General features: G+C 37.8%; 1 protein-coding gene across 1 annotated transcript; it reads left to right on the top strand.

Annotated features, from left to right (window-relative positions):
- The first annotated feature begins 2,713 nt into the window (after window positions 1–2,713).
- Window positions 2,714–16,790, top strand: GTF2B (general transcription factor IIB). The gene is made up of 7 exons (XM_053693922.1): window positions 2,714–2,787; window positions 11,558–11,664; window positions 12,781–12,914; window positions 13,971–14,117; window positions 14,197–14,326; window positions 15,062–15,343; window positions 15,924–16,790. The coding sequence occupies exons 1-7, from the start codon at window positions 2,771–2,773 to the stop codon at window positions 16,055–16,057; spliced, it is 951 nt and encodes a 316-aa protein (XP_053549897.1). The 5' UTR covers window positions 2,714–2,770; the 3' UTR covers window positions 16,058–16,790.
- The last annotated feature ends 3,051 nt before the right edge of the window (window positions 16,791–19,841 follow it).

Genomic DNA, 19,841 nt, shown 5'->3' with positions numbered 1-19,841 from the left:
TCACTAATATCATTCTCACCTTTGCAGTCCCCACCTCCTGTTTCCCATCCTCCTACCCATCTAGATTGTAAGTTCCCACAGGAATAAGACCCTCAATTCCCCCTGTATTTGTCTGTAAAATGTTCGTCTTTTATTGTATTGTTTCAACATTGTACTGTTAGCCTTGTACCCATGGGCAGCGCTGCGGAATCTGTTGGCGCTTTATAAATAAATAATAATAATAATACCTAGGTAGGCATCTGGAGTACTACATAGCAGAAAATAGTGCTGCCATCTAGTGGATGGACAACATTCTCGCAAAACTGCTGCCATATAGTGCCGACTCCTAAGCTTATCTCTCTGCTTTTCAACAAAAGATACCAAGAGAACAATTGATAATATAAGTAAATTAGAAAGTTGTTTAAAATTGCATGCTCTATCTCAATCATGAAAGAAATATTGAGTTTCATATCCATTTAAATGTGAAAAAGTGATTTTACTTGTGATGAGCTTATTAATAGTGTCACTGTAACAATTCAGTAAGCAATATTGTGATAGATTTATGTCGCTTTAAAGGGTCATTTTACTGTAAAAAAGATTCTCCCATTTAATGTGTTCCCGATGAGCCATTTGACCTGCTGAAGTGTATTCAATTTAGTTATGCCAAATTCAATTTCTGCCTGTTGAAACCACCACTTATACTGAACATTTCAGTACTACAGAATTGGCTATTGGCTAAAGAAGAGATATGTAAACAAGCGGCAGAGAGAGAGACCAGCTTATTTTAAAAAAAGATTACTGCAGCTGCTTGATCAAACACTTTGCCCCTTTAATTATAGAAGTATATAGGTTAATCTTTTAAGGCCGTTATGGCATTCTATTCCGTCCTAACCGCTCAGGGCTTTAGCGCCACTAGGATGAAATAGAACATCCTAGCCGTTTGGCTGTCCTGAAGCCAGTGGCGCGTACTGGATGCGATCACGGTCTGACCCAATCCCATCATTGAAATCTCGCGCTCGCATGCAGGATCGCAGGATTTCAATTTATTTACATCGAAACGTTCCGATATAGACAAAGTAACCCAGTCATCAAAGGGTTAAAGGGCAAAAAAAATTATTAAAATAAATATATATACTGTATATGTTATATATAAGCAATTAAAGAGACATTACTCTAGCAGCTAATTTATTACTGCTCCTAACTGCCTCATCAGAGAGGATAAGATAAAATCGCCTTTTAAAGGGACATTAAACACAATACATTGTATAAGCATAGTACTGAGGTTATTCCCTGACTTCACACTTGCACAGTTGCAGTAACTCTCCTTCAGATATATGCAGTGTAACCTCAGTTCCAAACTGGTAGCACTCATTAAAGTGAGGTGCATGAAATGTGTTTAGTGGCCCTTTAAATCTAGAGAATCCAATGGAACCACAGCATCTGATCACACACACTGGGTCAGACAGGGTCGCCAATAAAGTCACACTCACTGGGGTTATAAAAATGCTTTTGTTCTCTCTCACCTGTGTACTTTAGTGTATTTCAAACATTGCAATACAGAATAATGTTTGTTTAATCTTATATAAATGGAAATATTAATCTTGTAACCTAATTAAAGGGATATTAAACCCTGTTGTTTTTTTGTAAAACCTGGGCTTCGTCCCCCATTCCCTAGTGAGGCTAAAAAGCTAATACTGTAATGTGTTTTCTACAAACTGCTATTTGCCTAAAGGGCTATTTGATTTGCAGAATTTTGTAAAAAATAAACAAACTTACAGATTTACAAAATGTGCTTTCTGGGCTTTCTAGGAAGCATGGGACAAGCACAACTCTTATATAAATGCAAGAGATATTAAAGGGACAAGAAACCCAACATTTTCATTTCACAATTCAGACATACAGTTTTAAACAATTTCCAGCTTACTTCTATCATCCAATTTGCTTCATTGTTATTGTATCCTTTGTTGAAGGAGCAGCAATGCACTACTGGGAGCTAGCTGAACAATTAGGTGAGCCAATCACAAGAGGCATATATGTGCAGCCACCAATCAGCTGCTAGCTCTCAGTAGTGCATTGCTGCTCTTGACAAAGGATACTAAGAGAACAAAGCAAATCAGATAGAAGTAAATTGGAAAGTTGTTTAACATTGTATGCTCTGGGTCATAATTTTTACTTGACTGTTTCTTTAATGTTTCTTTAAGTAGCCTTAGCATTATTTTTTTATGCACAACTTTTCAAATTGTATGTAATTAAACAAATACTAAAAAGTAAAATATGTGTTACCTAAATAGTATGTTTTTTTCATCCTGAGGTAAAACATTTATATTTGGTTTGCTTTCATACTGATTATGTCATATTGTATCAGTTATTAAAAAGTAAATCACCATTTGTTTTAATTATTATGTGAAAGTTGTGGAAATGAAGCAGAATTCTCTTTTTATTATTATGTCAAAATGTGATAAAGATTTATGAATAATATTTGACTCTTCCTATATAAATAAAATGGTTTCCTGACATAAAGTAACGTAATAACAATGTACAAAGGTTCATGAGACATACACAGGTCGGTTTGTGTTGTTGCTAACATGATTTAATTAGTAAGCCTTTACCATAGGCGCATGCGTATACCAAGAAGTGAGCTGCTGGGTGAGCGCTCGCTTTATACGTAACACGCGTAGCGTAAGCAGCAGGGGACGTCTTCCGGCACGTGATGACAGTCTATAAAGGGAGGTGCCTACAGACTGCTGTTCCAGTTCCTGCGTAGCTACTGTTGGCGGTAGCTTGTGCAGTGATGGCGTCGACTAGTCGGTGAGTGTCTGTGTTGACCTGGAGATGCACCGAGCCTTAGGGAATGACTAATTCCTGTGCAGTGCTTCTGGAGGCTGCACATATTAACGGGAACCTAGGTTTAGCAGAATAGTGGGGGAGGTTTGTGTACCAGCCGTGCTATTTAGGTGACAACAGCTGTGGGATTTGCATACCGCTGATTGTTCAAATGCTCTGGATATGGAGCGTAGGCCTCACTGGTGGCCCCGCACGACTCGTAATTATATTAGATATGTGCAAAGTAATTGCACAATTAAAAATGCCTTTATTACATCATTTGTACAGTGTGTAGGGACGCCCCTCTCCCTATCATGACACTTCTAAGAGCATATTCTCTGTTTAATGTTAACAGTGTAAAATATAACCATGCAACATATTTCATAAGTATTGACACTGTTTTATTAAAAAACTTAGTAGTAGTCTAAGAGCATACCACTTGAAAAGCCTCTTGCATATTTTTGCTATGGCCAACTGGAGCTGTTATAACGTGAGCTCCTGTTCCTTGTGTAGCATGTTGCAGGGTTCATTTTTGGATTCTGCAGCATGTGCTCCTGCCTGGTGCTTGTGGGGAAAACAATATTTCAAGTTTATATTACAATGTAAGTAGCAAAATAAATGCTGACTAAATTATATTTTATACTATGCGGATTTGTTTTATAGGAAATTAAAATTGTTTGATCATTATACAGATCAGCTGTTTCCAAGACTTTTTTATTTTCCATCCTCTCTGGTCTTCTGAGCTGCATCCTAGCTCCTTTACAATCCATAATGAATACCTCTGCCAGGCTCATCTTCCTTACACGCTGCACCTCTCTGCCAATCCCTTCACTGGCTTCCTCTTGCTTTCAAGATTAAAAAACAAATTCTCACTGACATACAAGGCCCTCCACTGCAATGCTCCCCCCTATATCCCAGACCTTGTCTCCAGATACTCTCCCTCCTGTCCCCTTCGCTATCTCCAGTTTACAAGACTTCTCCAGATTGGCTCCCATTTTATGGAACTCTCTGCCTCGCTCCACAAGACTCTTCCCCTAGTTTTGAAAGCTTCAAGCGCTCCCTAAAGAGACTACTGTTCAGGGATGCATACAACCTACACTAACCTTTCCTAACTCCACTCCCTTGAACCCCCTTAGCATGTAAGCCTATGAGCCTAGCTGTTTGTAAATAACCTTCATAAGGGCCGACTACAGCAGTGCAACTCTCGGCAGGGCCCTCTACCCATGACTTGTATACTGCCTGTGTTTATAGCGCTGCAGAATCTGTTGTCACTCTATAAATACCTAAAACTGCCTGGTATAGCATAATTTCTATGTATTCTGTATGATTTGGTAGTTTGCCCTTTAGTTAGAAGTGTGAGTGTGTATATCTATATAGAGATAATCTGTATATTTTTATGTATTTAAACTTAAGATAGGTTGCTTCCATAATCATTTTCAGAATTGTAGCTTTTGACAAATGAGGTTATGATAAACTCCCTTTTAAAACCAGTGTAAGGACAATTGTAAAGCGATTTTGGCACTGATAAGGTCCTCGATTGGTGGATCACGCTGAGTAATGTTTCTTTATCCATGTTTAATTAAGTACAGTGACTTGTCTGTTAGGCTCTAGTTTGTCTTCTGATCACTGTAAATGACAGTTGGCTCTGCTTGTTTTGGTAAAGGAATTTAAAGACTGCGTTACTAATGCTTTGACAGTTTAAGTATGAGGTGAATACATGTTTGTGCCAGCGCTGTGTCATAAATAGGATTTGCATTTCATTCATGCACAGATTTCCTGATGTATTGGCTCTAGTGATTCATATTTCTGTTTCAGATATGTTCTTCAGTAAATGGTTTAAATATTGCAGAACAAAGCCCTGGAGTCAGAATTCTTAAATGTTTTGTTTGGTTCCACGCCTTTGATTCTGTGTTTACAAACCTTTTAGAAATGTCGAGCCCTGGTTTAAATTGACAACAGCATTGTAAAACACTCTGCTACGGTCAAGCTTGCAGCGCTGATGGATTTTCATAAAAGAAGAAATGATCCTCAGAATTAGAGGTCCTTGTCTCAATTAGATTTTATTGGTTTATGAAGTAACGCTTTTTTCAACTTCATGGAGACAGATTTGATTTTTTATTTTTGTACAAAAGTCCTTCCGGTCATTGTCTAGTCCAGGGCTAGACAAACCCAGGAGCCTGGTAGCCACTGGCTCCTAGAATTTTACCCTTGGCTCCTAACTTTTTGGGTTAGTCTCCATATGTCTATATACAAATCCAACGGTCTGGCTCCTAATTTTTAAACACATTTGTCAAGCACTGGTCTAGTCTTAGTTTAGACATTTAAAAATAAGGAACAAAGTTACAGAAAGTCATGTATAGCTTTTAGACATGTTAGAAAATGTATTTTGCATGAAATGAAAGCTTTTTATTTTGAATTTGAAGCTATGGTGAAATGCAACTGTGCCTCAAAGGGATACTCTGTTGTTCCGTTGCAAGACTACAGAATGTTGTGTAATTGTGCCTGCCAAGTGCATTTTTTTCTGAAACCAACATCTTGTTTGGAAGAGCCAGACTGTACTTATTACTAGAGTAAGCGCCACTTCATTGAAAACATATCTAAGGGGAGATTTTTTTTTTTTACAGTATGTCCCTTTAAATGGATGTAAGTGCTAAAACCAAAGCTGCTTTTGCACTATATTTTATATGCTGTTATTCCTCTAAGTATTGTTACAGGAATCTACAAGCCGGTCCGCAACTTGCAGCTTAAATTTAGGTCATGGCATTCAGATTTAAAGCCCCCAAGTCACCCATGGCTGTTCCCCATTTATCTCCATTAGCTGCCGTTTGCCACGGTCAGCCACACCTATAATTTAGTCCACTGCAGCTGAGCCGCTGTGATCTACAAGAGCCAGGAGGGTAAGATATTTATACACAGATGCAAGAATGACAGTGTTCTACAGTTAACAAATTAGATTGTGAAAAAGTCCGGGGGGGGGGGCATAACCAGATAGCTTGTGTAGCCGTGGCTACTATTAAAGTAGTAATGCTCTACTGAGCACTAATTCATCAAAATAGACCTTCACTTTAAACAGCCGAGAGTGCTGGAGCTTCCTGAAGCAACGTATATGTACGTCGTATTGGGTTAAGGGGTTAAAACTGCAAATGTCTTACAAGACCCAGTGAGAGATTTTGGCAATAAAGCAGAAAGTGATGGGGGATTCTGATTTATAGCAAATAGGTGTTCATTGTCAGCCAAGGGGGTAAACCTTAAATCCCCCCCTAAATGTGTATGCACTATTGCTTGCTTATAACTGCAGAGGGGTTATTAAAGGGTCAGTAAACACCTTGTAGTATTTGACTTGATAAAAGAATTCTAGCCAAGTCTAAACTTTTTTTTTTTTTTAAACAAATTAACATCTTGTTTGCAATTGTTTTCTAATAGTCACTTAATTGACCTATTGCCTTGGAGGAGCCAAACTGGATTTGTCTGCAGGCGGCAAGGCTAGCACCCATCATAATAAGTGCAATGTTTTGCATTTGTCATCTGCTGAAGCCAGTGAGTGAAATGTGTGTCAGGGTTAGCCTTGATGTGTCAGCAGTGTGCATTTCATTTTCTGAGAATCATAAAATTAGAGTAATGAAAGTATATTACGGATTCACTTTAAACCATTAGTACCATTTTGTTTCGATGTGCATAAGAAACTATTAAAAAAATATATATACATTAGTCCAAAGGTTTTGTCCTGAATTAAGATATAGGGATTATTTAGATAGCACGTGGCTGTATACATTTATGGCTGTAGTGTGTGCGCGTGTATATAATTTTTTTTTTGTAAATGAGTTAATTTAATCCATTAAAAATGTCATGATCTCCCAGAGGTTATTTTTGGGGATTTTTTATACATCGAAATCAAGATTCCTGATTTTGCAGTTCTCAAAACGGAGTAAATTTTTGTCTCCAGCGATAACATTCTGCTTCACAGTAAAAAAGTTATAAAATAGTTTAGACCTTAAAGTGCCATAAAACAGGTTGTGATGTGCATATCCTACAAGGGTTAATTTAAAATAGTTTGCATAACGTTTAAAAATTGCTTGTAAGTATTTTAAAATAATTATCAAAAATTAGCTAAATAAATTATACAGCAACTAACTCCACCCCTCTTATCATTTAGACACAGGCATTGTATTTCATCTGAGTTCCCAGTTTCTAGGATCCATCAGCTAATCCCTATTTATTTTTGTATTGTACCAAAACAACAATAAACATAGATACAGCCATAAAAGGAAATGTGTGGGGGAGTTAGAGCTGTACAATTCAGAAACTAAAAAGAAAGGGTTAATGGTGGGGCACTGCTTTATACATTTGCAGGTAATGTAATTAAAGTACATATTTTGTCTCTATCCCAACTTGTTTTATGTCCCTTTAAATCTGCCCTGTTGGGAGCTAGCTGAACACATCTGATAAGCCAGTGACAGGAGGGATGTGTGGCTGCACCTGAGAGTACCTAGGTATGCTTTTCAGCAGAGGTGACCAGGAGATCAAAAACCTTTATTTTTGTTTTGTATGGAAGTAAATTGTCCGTTTAAAATTGCATTTAAATGTTCTATCTGAACCAAGACAATTTAATGTTTGTCCCTTTAAGGTATGAGTAGGTCTTGCTGAGGATTTGGTTTCCTTTTTTAAACTCATGCACAGCATTTACATCTAAGTAAAACTACTAAAGATTTAAGTGATACCTTTACACAAGAAAATATTTTTAATGGTTGCATCTAGTTTCTTAGGGAGGTGTTTAATCACTCATTTAGACAGAACGTTTCCTCTGAAGTGACATGGGTTTTAGTTCCAGTGTTAATAATAATTAAAACGTGTTGAATCACATTTGAGACTTGGATGAGTATCCGTTAAATACTTTGATATTCTTTATTTTGATTTCAGCAAGCTTGTTAGACATGAAACATTCTGTGATATAATTTATTACGCACTGTAAAAATAAAGTTGCACTTTCATCATTTTTGTTCCCTTTTCCTGTAATTTAAATCTGAAAACTTTGAGGTTTTAATTTCTAAGAATTAAGTTTACATTAGACCATACAAGGCTAACAATGCTACATATGTCGCTGATGGCTTCTGCAGAGGTGATAAGATAACTGCTAAACAATGCACATTTTGCTAACAAAAGTACGGCAGCTAGCTAAATCTACCCCAATAACAAGTCTAAAATGGATGTTTTTGATAAGTCAGGTGGTGGTTTGGCCTTTCAAAAAAATTGTTATCAAGGTGTATTAGTGTATCCTGAAACTTGTTGCGTTCGACTGGTATGTATTGTAAGACTACAGAAAAGTCTTGTAATTACAAGGTTTTTCCCTAAATTTCAACATTTCTTTAATCATAAAGGCCCAATTTATTTTTCTTACATGATATAGAGCATGATATTTAAACATACTAACTTGCTTCTATTATCTAAATTGCTTGTTTTTTCTTTTTATCCTTTGTTGAAAATACCTTCTTAGGTAGAGGAACTTATCTTATCCTTCGCAGTTTAGCTAGAGTCCAGTAGTGCATTGCTGTTCCTCAACAAAAGGTACTAAGGGTTAAATTTACCATCCTGCAGGCAGACAGGTTTACAAGTAGTGAACCTGTCTGCCCGCAGTCATTGCAGGGCAAAATTTATCATTGCATAAGAGGATTCTTGTGCGATGACGCTACCCTCCTCCAGTGCATTTGTGCTAGAGCAGGGTATGTCAATCCCCTTGAACGAGCAAGTGTCTTGGTGAGTGATTTTGACACTTCTGATGTGGCGAAGAGGAAAAGGGCAGATTTTGCTTCTTAAATACTTGGTGATAGGCTCACTTATGCAAACCTGCTCAACATAGCCCGAAAAGCTGCAAACACAGCTTGATAAATTTAGACCTAAAGGCTCAATTTATCAAGTTAGGGTGGTCAGGGGCGTAGATATTCACCCCTGCCCAGTTCGCCTCTGGCAGGCAGCAATCCGCTACCGGAAATTCAGCGTTGCACAAGAGCGCTATTTTGCACTCTTGTGCAGCACAGCCAATCACCCACGGGCAGGAGCTGTCAATCTCCCCTTTCGGACGAGACTGGGGAGATTGAAATTCTCCACCTAAGAGGTGGAGAAGAGGTTAGGAAGCAGCGGTCTGATGACTGCTGCTTGATAAATACTGACTACAGGTTCTATGGTGAGAATCTGCTGTCGAAGGGGGGCGAATGGCTTGATAAATAGTCCTTAGAGACTGAAGCAAATTGGAAAGTTGTGTAACATGGTTTGCTGTATGTGAATCCTGAAAATATTTTTGGATTTCATATCCCTTTAAGCCATTGTTTGGGTAATTGTGGTGGTTGCAGATTCTTAGAGTTGAGGTACAGAAGATAAGCTATACATTTGAGTTTATTTTCTTGGTTTGTGTTTCATATAATTATAGGGTTGTATGCTGACTCATACCTCTATCTGTAGGGTGTAGTCTAAAAGCTGCTTAGAACAACCTTTCCATCTTAAGGGGAGGAGAGTCCACTGCTTCATTCATCACTTGTTGGAATTAAGAACCTGGCCACCAGGAGGAGGCAAAGACACCCCAGCCAAAGGCTTAAATACCTCCCCCACTTCCCTCATCCCCCAGTCATTCTTTGCCTTTCGTCACAGGAGGTTGGCAGAGAAGTCAGAAGATTCGGAGAGGTCTCTTATAGAGGGTAGTACTCTTTGCAATGGGACTGAAATTTTAAGTAGTCCGTTCAGCCTCTCAGTGAGAGCATGGGTGAAAGTTAGAGTCCGGAGATGCAGGGGGAGTTCTGCGAAACTATCCTCACTCATATTTAACAGCTCCTTAAACGATCAGCGTTGATGAGTTTTGCTGACATGTCAATGTCAGGAGTGACACTATTAACCTGTCACTCTTGAAGGGCCATTTTCCTGTTCCATGACGTTGATTCTGTTAAGATCGTTTCATTATTATATATATACAGTGTGACTCCTTTTCTCTGTATAGAATGTAGGCTAATACCCTCGGAAGGGGGTTATTGAACAGGGGGGATTTTAATATACATAACGTTTGTGGTTTTTGCTGCACTTGTGTGGGATGAGGCTCTGTCAATGTGGAACAGTTGGAGCGAGATTTAGGCAGGCTTTTTGGCGTCTTTCGCTCAGTGCAGGGGTGGTCCTGCATAGCATTCCATGTGACTGGGTGTGGCCTCAGTAACTTCCTCTTTCTCTACCTGTTTTCGGAGGAGAAAAAAGCCGTTTCTTGTAGTCCGGGTCATAGGAGGTTGAGTGCCCCGGCCATTGGGATATAAAGGTGCCATTTAATCTATAATAAAGTCCGTAATAAAGGCACATTTATGTATGTATAATGTCCCTTTAAGGTCTTGCAGAGGGCTCCGTTTGAGCCTATGCATGCCCTGGAAATTATTTCATGGAAGTTCCTGTTGTTGTTGGCTATTGCTTCGGCATGCAGAGTCTGAGTTGACAGCCTTACAGTTTGAGCCTCCTTACTTGGTTTTTCATGCTGACAAGGCCGTTCTGCAAACTGGTTTGGGATTTCTTCCCAAGTTAGTGTCGAGTTGTAACATTAACCAGGAAATAGTGGTTCCTTCCTTGTGTCCTAACCCGTCCTCTTCGAAGGAGAGGTTACTTCATAATCTGGATGTGGTTCGGGCCTTGAAGTTTTATCTTCAAGCCACGAAGGAGTTCAGATGTCGTCCTTATTCGTTGTGTATTCTGGAAGGCGCAGAGGGCCTCTGCAACTTCTCTATCCTTTTGGTTGAGGAGTATGATCCGTCCGGCTTATGAGACAGCGGGACACAAGCCTCCTCAGAGGATTACGGCTTACTCGACTAGAGCTGTGGTCTCTTCTTGGACCTTTAAGAATGATGCTTCTATGGAGCAGATTTGTAAGGCTGCAACCTGGTCATCCTTGCATACTTTTGCAAAATTTTAAAAATTTTATGTTTTTGCTTCGGCGAAAGCAGTTTTTGGGAGAAGTTCTGCAGGCTGTGGTGCCCTCAGTATAGGGTCCGCCTTTTTTACCCTCCCGTTTTCTTCATTCAGTGTCCTCTAGAGCTTGGTTATTTGTTGCCAGAAGTGATGAATGAAGCAGTGAACTCTCCTCCCCTTTAGATGCACATACATAATGCTTACCTGATAATTTAATTGCCATTGTGGGGAGAGTCCACTGCACCCGCCCGTTCTCCGGTGGGCGGACCTAAAAATGTTTTGGTTCTTATGGCACCGTTTATATCCTGATATTTCTCCTATTGTTCCTTGTTCCCTTGGTAGAATGACTGGGGGATGAGGGAAGTGGGGGGGGAGGTATTTAATCCTTTGGCTGGGGTGTCTTTGCCTCCTCCTGATGGCCAGGTTCTTAATTCCCACAAGTGATGAATGAAGCAGTGGACTCTCCTCCCCACGATTGAAATGAAATTATTAGGTAAGCATAATTTGTTTTTCTTCAGATTTCCTATTGTGATGTAAAGTCTAAAAATCTTCATTTCAATATACTCATACATTTAAATGTTAAAGTAATTACACGTTCAAGAGTCAATATATAGTATATTAGTGTCTAAAAGATTCTGAAAATAGTTTTAATCAATCTCATTCGATTAGTTTGCGCACGGCACCAGCTGCTTCACTCTGATGAACTCCTGTACAGCCCTGTACTGTGTGTGTGTGTGTATATATACAAGGATTTGTTTTGTGTATGTAGTTGTCTAGCTTGATACATTATTTTTTTTGTAGACTGATCATCTCTTGTGTTCTCTCTTAGGGTGGATGCGCTACCGCGAGTAACATGCCCCAATCATCCGGACGCTATGCTTGTCGAGGATTACAGAGCTGGTGACATGATCTGCTCTGAATGTGGATTAGTGGTTGGTGAGTTTTTTGAGGTTGCACTTTTGATCTGTTCATAAATGGTTGAAAACTTTAGGGATATGCAGATATTCAGCATTTGTTTGTGAAATGAATGAAGCAACCGGCTTTGTCCTGTAGTGTTTATCTCTGAATGTTCACACATCCCTAATCAGTGGCTGATGGGTGAGGAACTGTTAGGTTTTCTCTTACCCTTTATTAAAGAGCATACCTAGGATACCTGCATGGGTTTGATGCAACATATGGCAGCAGTATTTGCACAATGTATAACATTGCTAAAAAGCCTGTTGCGAACCTGCTGCCATATTGTCCCAGACACAGCTCTGTCTGAATCGTGAAACCAAAATGGAGTGTGACAGTCTACCTGGCTTAATGCTAAACACCTGGTCCTACCCTAAGGCCTTGGGGGGCCACATGACTCTGGCACTTGTGTGCTACCTCTTTATTATAAAATGTATAATATATCTTTACCATTTAACATATTCTGTTCTCTGAAGTTGGTTCATTGCTGCCCTGTGGTATCTTTGTGTTGCCCTTATTTAACCATATAGTAAAATCTGTATGCTAAGTATAAGCTCTCTATGGAGCAGGTGCCTCAAACCCTTATGTTTATTCCTCTATTTGTTTTTTTCCCTGTATAGCTGGGGAGTGACTGTACACTACAAGTTAGACTCCTATTTAATATCTGTTTACTTGAGAAATTCTGTTTATGTAGAAACATATTTACTCTCTGAGTAAGGATAATTGTGTGGCACCACCTTTGGAAAGGCTTGTCAATCCCTGTTGTAGAATGAATTCTGGACCAGAAACATTACCATGAACTATTTACCAAGAAGTTGTAGTTCAGAATATGGGAAATGAGGGAGCCATGTGCAATCTTGTAACGTAATCTGTGCTTAAATTCATAGGAGATTAATTAAATGTTAGAGACTTCATCTGCAAACTGATAAATACTATATTTTTTTAATAAGAATCTTACTAGTGGATTTCAAAAGTAAGATTTTAAAAAAAAATTGCCAGTGAAAGATGAAAGAATATGCAGTTATGGCTGTCTTGGATTTGTTCTAAACGCCATGTTAGATCGTCTGATTTAATCAGTGATTTAACGCTTTACTTCAGGTGATCGTGTTATTGATGTGGGATCCGAATGGCGAACATTTAGTAATGATAAAGCTACCAAAGATCCGTCTAGAGTTGGAGATACCCAGAATCCTCTGCTTAGTGGAGGAGATCTGACTACCATGATCGGCAAGGTGAGGAATGATTGGTACAGTAAGCACCTTGTGATTGTAATAGCAAATGTATCAAGCTAGGAGTTGTAAAATAACTTTGCAATACACATTATTTTGCCCCTTTTCATGTAATTTTAGTCTAAAAATTCTGTTTTCCAAGTTAGAGAACTGGGAATGCACGCTGCAGACTTTATATGGTGTGAAAGTAAAGTCAAATTTAAAGGGATATGAAACCCAACTAACATAATGATCGTGGCTACTCTGCTCCTCAAACAAGCCTGGATTGGCTCTTCTAAGTGGTGGAGTTTTTACTTTGTTTTTAAAAAGTTTATACTGATATTCTATTGCAAAACAGTAGATGTCGTGTACTTAAAGGGACAGCACACATGTAATTACAAAAGTACTAGTTATGGGCTGATCAGTTGAGTGTGGGGGGAGAATGCTTATCAGCCTATTCCAGACACTGTTCATGTAAGTCCATCAAATAGTCTTGTTTCTATTTTATATTGGTGATTTGGATACACAGATTCATTTGAATGCCCTTCTCATAACTTTGCATATGTGTTTGCAGCATGCAAGTTACCAGCATCTGTTAACTGAGCTTCACTGACCACAGATTTATTTTTAGTTATATTTTAAACCGGTTTGCCATGTGCTTCCTGAGCTAAATGACCCTTTAACTGTGTTTTAAAACAACTTACAGCATTTCTTTCTAGTCATGTTGGTTCTCAAGTGAAGAACACAAGTTTCAAGAGGAATTGTTAGAAAAAGCAGCTGTTTGGCATCACATTTCCTTTTTATATAAAATAGTTCTTGTTTACTAAGCTGCCTTTTTAATAGGCAAATATAATGAAGAGAACATTTGCTAACAGGTTTTTAAAGTGCATGTATTTAAGGAAAATCTGACACTGCTGGACAAGAGCGTAGAATTATCTTATTTGAATGTTTATTTTGAACCATTCCAAATTTCATGGCTGATTTGGGAGGAGCTAATTTTATCTATAGCATGTGACGTTTTTAACTTGTTAGCGAAGTTATGTGTAAGGCTGAAATAATTAACATGTATTCTAACTACAGGGAACGGGTTCAGCAAGTTTTGATGAGTTTGGAAACTCTAAATACCAAAATCGTAGGACGATGAGCAGTTCTGACAGAGCAATGATGAATGCTTTTAAAGAAATAACAAATATGGCAGACAGAATTAACCTCCCACGAAATATTATTGTAAGTTATTAAAACATAGTATTTGCATTAATATTGCCGTCCATTAAATTGCCCTTATCTGAAACATTTCTCATTTCAGGATCGAACAAATAATTTATTTAAACAAGTATATGAGCAGAAAAGCTTGAAGGGTAGAAGTAACGATGCTATAGCTTCTGCGTGTCTTTATATTGCCTGCAGGCAAGAAGGTGTTCCGAGAACGTTTAAAGGTACAAATCCCTTCTGGTTCCTACAGTGATTTTATTTAATAGAACATCTTTCAAATTAAGCTATTTTTCTAGAGCAAATAGCATAAAATAGATGTGAGATTATTCACATGGTCACTTTTTTTTGTCATTTACGCACTAATGGGATACAGCAAATAAAGAATACAAATTTACATAGGGTGTTGTATTTATCTTTATTTTCAGATGACGGATCTTTTCATGTAGTCATTTATTGATGCATAGCTGCACTTTCAAAATACCAAAGCTTTTTCCTGTAGGATTTACTTACTAACCCTCATGCAATATATTCTGATGGATTTTTTTTATTTTTTTGCTGAATTCTAAAGCGATGCTCTCTGTATTCTTTATATGTTAAATATATGGTTATACTAATCTTACATGTAAAGCTAGTGCAAAATAAAAGATGAAAAATACATAAATGCTATACTAAATTAGAACTGCTGGGTTTAAACACATAGCCTAATTCCTACTGCACCTGAACCAGTCCTGAGCAGGGCACAGGTGTTTGGTGGCAGTGCCTTGCATAAGCTGCTTCTTATTGGCTCATCAGCCTTGGCTCACAAAGCAAGATTTCAGCTTTTTCGTTGGCTTCTTCGTGCCAGTGTGATGTCTAACGCATTTAAACCTTGTTCTTTTAGTATACAGGTGAGAATTCACTCTCCTCAGGAATATTTATTTTAAATCTTATTGCTTACTTGGATAATCTCTATCTTGCAGAAATCTGTGCTGTCTCTCGGATTTCAAAAAAGGAAATTGGCAGATGTTTTAAGCTTATTCTGAAAGCTCTGGAAACAAATGTCGATTTGATTACAACTGGAGACTTCATGTCAAGGTTCTGTTCAAACCTGGGTCTTACCAAGCAAGTACAGATGGCGGCTACGTACATTGCACGGAAAGCAGTGGAGCTGGACTTGGTTCCTGGTAGAAGTCCAATTTCTGTCGCAGCTGCAGCGATTTACATGGCCTCTCAGGCGTCTGCTGAGAAGAGAACCCAGAAAGGTTAGTGGTTTGCTGCAGGAATGGTTAGGTTATGATTGAGCGGAGCTTTTAACCCTTTAAGGATACAGCTTTCAGTTTGCTCAATTGTTTTATGACGGAAAAATTCCGTCATATGTCCTTAAGAGGTTAAAGGGCCATTTGTTTTATTTTTTGTTTTATTTTTTATATTGATTCTGCAGTGTTGTATTCCCCCTTAGCCCCCAACCTCCCTGACTCCCCCCATACAGCTCTCTAACCCTCCCCCTCTACCTGGTTGCCGCCATCTTGGGTACTGGCAGCTGTCTGCCAGTACCCAATTTGCCCCCAAAGTTTATTTTTAAATGTACAAAATATTTTCTGTAGTGTAGCTGCCCCTCCCAGATCCCTTGCCCAGCACGTTTTATTCTACCATTCCTCTCCCTCCTTCCCATAGATTTCCATTAGTAACTGGGTAAATGTGGCGTTTAGTGATGTAGAAAGAAATGTCCATAATGGTAACTTTTTAGACAAACACTTTCTGAAAATGATGTAAGTGATTCTGCTTTTTTTAATCCTTTTCACTTTTGCATCACTTGCTAAAACTTTTTTCTTCTCTCTCCAGAAATCGGTGATATTGCAGGGGTAGCCGATGTAACTATTCGCCAGTCCTACAGGCTGATCTATCCTCGAGCGCCTGACTTGTTTCCTGCAGACTTCAAGTTTGACACACCAGTTGACAAACTGCCGCAGTTATAAACAGAACAGTTCCAGGATGCTATAGTTTCTTTTTTTTTTTTTTCCTCTTGCACCCACACTATTTGATCTTGGACCTTCTGAAGCAATCTGGAGAATTGTTTGCAAGTTTTTGAAGTGACATTCCGAGACTGGCATATTTTGTATATACATTAGTGCTTTAAACAGAAAATTCTGAGCAAATTATAGTCCGCATTCCATGTTTTTGACAACTATTTAAAATATGTAATTCCTAATAAACCATTTTGAGAGCATTGTATTTTTTTTTTTTTGCTGCACTTAACTGGCGGTTTAGTACCAAGAATGCAAATTAATCTTGTAATGGCGGTTAACGGTATCCGCTTACTACGATGGAACAAATGTTTTGATGATTACCAGATTGTGCCATGTAAAATTGCAATCCAATATTTGATTAACATTTGTGTCTTGTACATTGTAAACATTTATAGTAAATATAATTTGTATGTTTTTATGAAGGAATGAGCTTTATTTAATATTGCTGGAAAGCCTATTGGGCTTATGTTTGTTTTTCTTTTTTAGCCGCACTTAATCCATTTAACAGAAATGTTAAATTTGGTTACAACTCATTTATACTGTACTTGCAACAGTATTGTATATTACATTGTTTAACTTTTGTAATGTTTATTTGTAACTGTTCTCAACTTCAGACCAGCTCAGAAGTATGGGAAAAAAATTCAAATTTTTCATAACTTTACTAGTAAAACGTTTTTCCCCATTTTGTGTGGTGATTTTGTCAAATGTTTTTCAAAGTTTTAAAACCTAAACATTCTGAACAGAATATGAATATAGTCTTAAAATACAAACTAAATGTAGAAAGGGGGCATGGGCTGAAGTAGGTGGCAGCTCTTGGGTTTTTGCTATTTTCAGAGCCGAATTTATGCTTGTGAAATATTGCACAGATCTTAGTGTGGTGGTCTTTCACAAGTATCAATCTGGCTCTGAAAATAGCCGAAATCTACAAGCTGCTGCCACATTCGGCAACTAACCAAGCTACGGAATGTCTGTTCCTAGTAGGAAATATTAAGGTTTTGCACAGCATTTTATTTCACTGATATCTTGTTCTTCCTAGCAAATAATCAACCTTCATTAGGGGATATGGACAGAAACCGCACCCTTAAAGGGACACTGAACCCAAAAATGATGTGATTCAGATAGAGCAACAATTTTAAGCAATTTTCTAATATACTCCAATTTTTTTCGTTCTTTTGCTATCTTTATTTGAAAAAAGAGGCATCTAAGCTGGGTTTTTTTGGTTCAGGACTCTTGACAGCACTTTTTTATTGGTGGATGAATTTATCCACCAAGAACCCAGGTTGTTCACCAAAAATGTGCCAGCATCTAAACTTACATTCTTGCGTTTCAAATAAATATACCAAGAGAATGAAGAAAATGTGATAATAGGAGTAAATTAGAAAGTTGCTTAAAATGTAATGCGCTATCTGAATCACGAAAGGAAAAAAAATTGGGTTCAGTGTCCCTTTAACTCTTAAAGGGACAGACAGTATACACTCATTTTCATATAACTGCATGTAATAGACACTACTATAAAGAATAAGATGCACAGATATTGATATAAAAATCCAGTATAAAACTGTTTAAAAACTTAGAAGCTCTCAGTTTAGCTCTGTTGAAAAGGTTGCTGGAAAGCCCACTGCAAGTGGCAAATAAGACACTCCCCCCTCCCCCTTCTTTTGCATATGAAAAGACCCTTTACACAAACAGGAGCAAGCTGGAGAAGGTAGCTGAAGGTATTCACATAAAACTTTAGGGCTTGGTTAGGAGTCTGAAAATCAGAGCAATGTTATTAAAAAATAAGCAAAACTATACATTAAAAAAAACTAAACTTGATGAGCTATATAAATAGATCTACAAAACATTTATGCAAAGAAAAAAATGTGTATAATGGCCCTTTGTGACCTTATTTCTCTCCTCGTTCTGTCATTGTAGGATGGACAAGACTGGGTTCTCTCACATTACCTATAAAGTGTTTGTGGAGGTTTCAGCTTTATGTACCTGTATGGCTTATTAGAATTACCATATATGACGATCTTCTTTAGTGTCCTTAAGGCATGCCACAATCCTTCATAGAACGACACTGGTCTGGTGGTTGTCTCTTATGAAGACATGGACATCGAATACAATGAAAACTAAATAAAAGTTCCTAATTGAATAACAGGATCTATATATCCATAATAATTCTGTTTCCTATATAATTCATAGGTGTCAAATCTAGAGATCAAACGGTGAAATGACCATAACAGAGAGCAAGGAAGGAAAAAACTACAATAATACACTGGACACCTGGTACCCCGTGCATAGGTCTGATGGTCTTAGTATTGATCGCTTGGTTCACCTCTGACCATTTCTGAATATAAAATAGGAAGAAGAGGGTAAAACATTAAACGTATATTGATCAATATACAACTATTTCCTATATTGCATAATTCAATAAAACTACGTTACTGAAAGCTTTTATCTATGCAGCCATGTTATAATTTATTTAATTCATCCCACGTAGGAGGTCTTAACGCTAATCTTTTTTTTTTTTTAATGATCAGCTGCACCTTAGAGGTTGTACAATTTATTTGAAAATGTTTAACACTTGATATACTTTTTACCTCTGATTACCGTGTATTAAAGTCTCGGCAGACTGTATTCTTATTTCACGTCTTTTGACAGACTAGCATATCGGTGCTGACTCATAAATAACTCCAAGGGAGTGAGCACATTGTTATCTATATGGCACACATGAATTAGGGCTGTCTAGCTGTGAAAAACTGTCAAAATGCACAGGAGATAAGAGGCAGCCTTCAACAGTTTAGAAATAAATTTGAGCCTATCTAGGTTAAAGGGACAGTCAACTCCAGAATTTTTGTTGTTTAAAAAGAAAATCTCACCCCCCCCCCGTTATAATACATGTTTTACCTTGTATCTAAGCTTCTGCTCTCTGTCCCCTTATACAAGTTCTTTTGTCAGACTTGTATTTTAGCAAATCGGTGATCACTCCTAGGTCACTTCACGTTCATGAGCTCAATGTTGTCTATATGGCACACATGAAGTAATGCCCTATAGTGATCAAAATTCATTCAGATTAGATGCAGTCTTCGAGGTCTTAAAGGGACAGTCTACACCAGAATTGTTATTGTTTAAGATAGATAATCCCTTTTTTTTTTACCCATTCCCTAGTTTTGCATAACCAACAGTTATATTTATATATTTTTCACCTCTGTGATTATCTTGTATCTAAGCCTCTGCAGACTGCCCCTTTATTTCAGTTCTTTGACAGACTTGCAGTTTAGCCAATCAGTGATGGCTCCCAGGTAACTTCACGAGCACAGTGTTATCTATACGAAAAACATGAACGCCCTCTAGTGGTGAAAAACCTGTTAAAATGCATTCTTAAGAGGCGGTCTTCAAGGTCTAAGAAATTAGCATATGAACCTCCTAGGTTAAGCTTTCAACTAAGAATACCAAGAGAACAAATAAAAATTGGTGATACAAGTAAATTGGAAAATTGTTTAAAATTACATGCCCTAGATGAATCGTGAAAGTTTTTTTTGCACTAGACTGTCCCTTTAAGCTTTCAAAAAGAATAAGAGAACAAAACTTGATGATAAAAGTAAATTGGAAAGAAAAAAAAAAAGTTTTATTACATCTAAAATATCAGTTTAATTTTGGCTTAGACAAAATAACTTAAAGTGACCTCTATCAACTTTTCAGATTTTTAATGCTTGAGCCTATTGTCCAATTTTTACAGGCATCTTAC

The sequence above is a fragment of the Bombina bombina genome, chromosome 10, assembly GCF_027579735.1.
Source record: "Bombina bombina isolate aBomBom1 chromosome 10, aBomBom1.pri, whole genome shotgun sequence".
NCBI classification, from domain to species: domain Eukaryota; kingdom Metazoa; phylum Chordata; class Amphibia; order Anura; family Bombinatoridae; genus Bombina; species Bombina bombina.
This window is presented reverse-complemented; position numbering and strand designations above follow the sequence as displayed.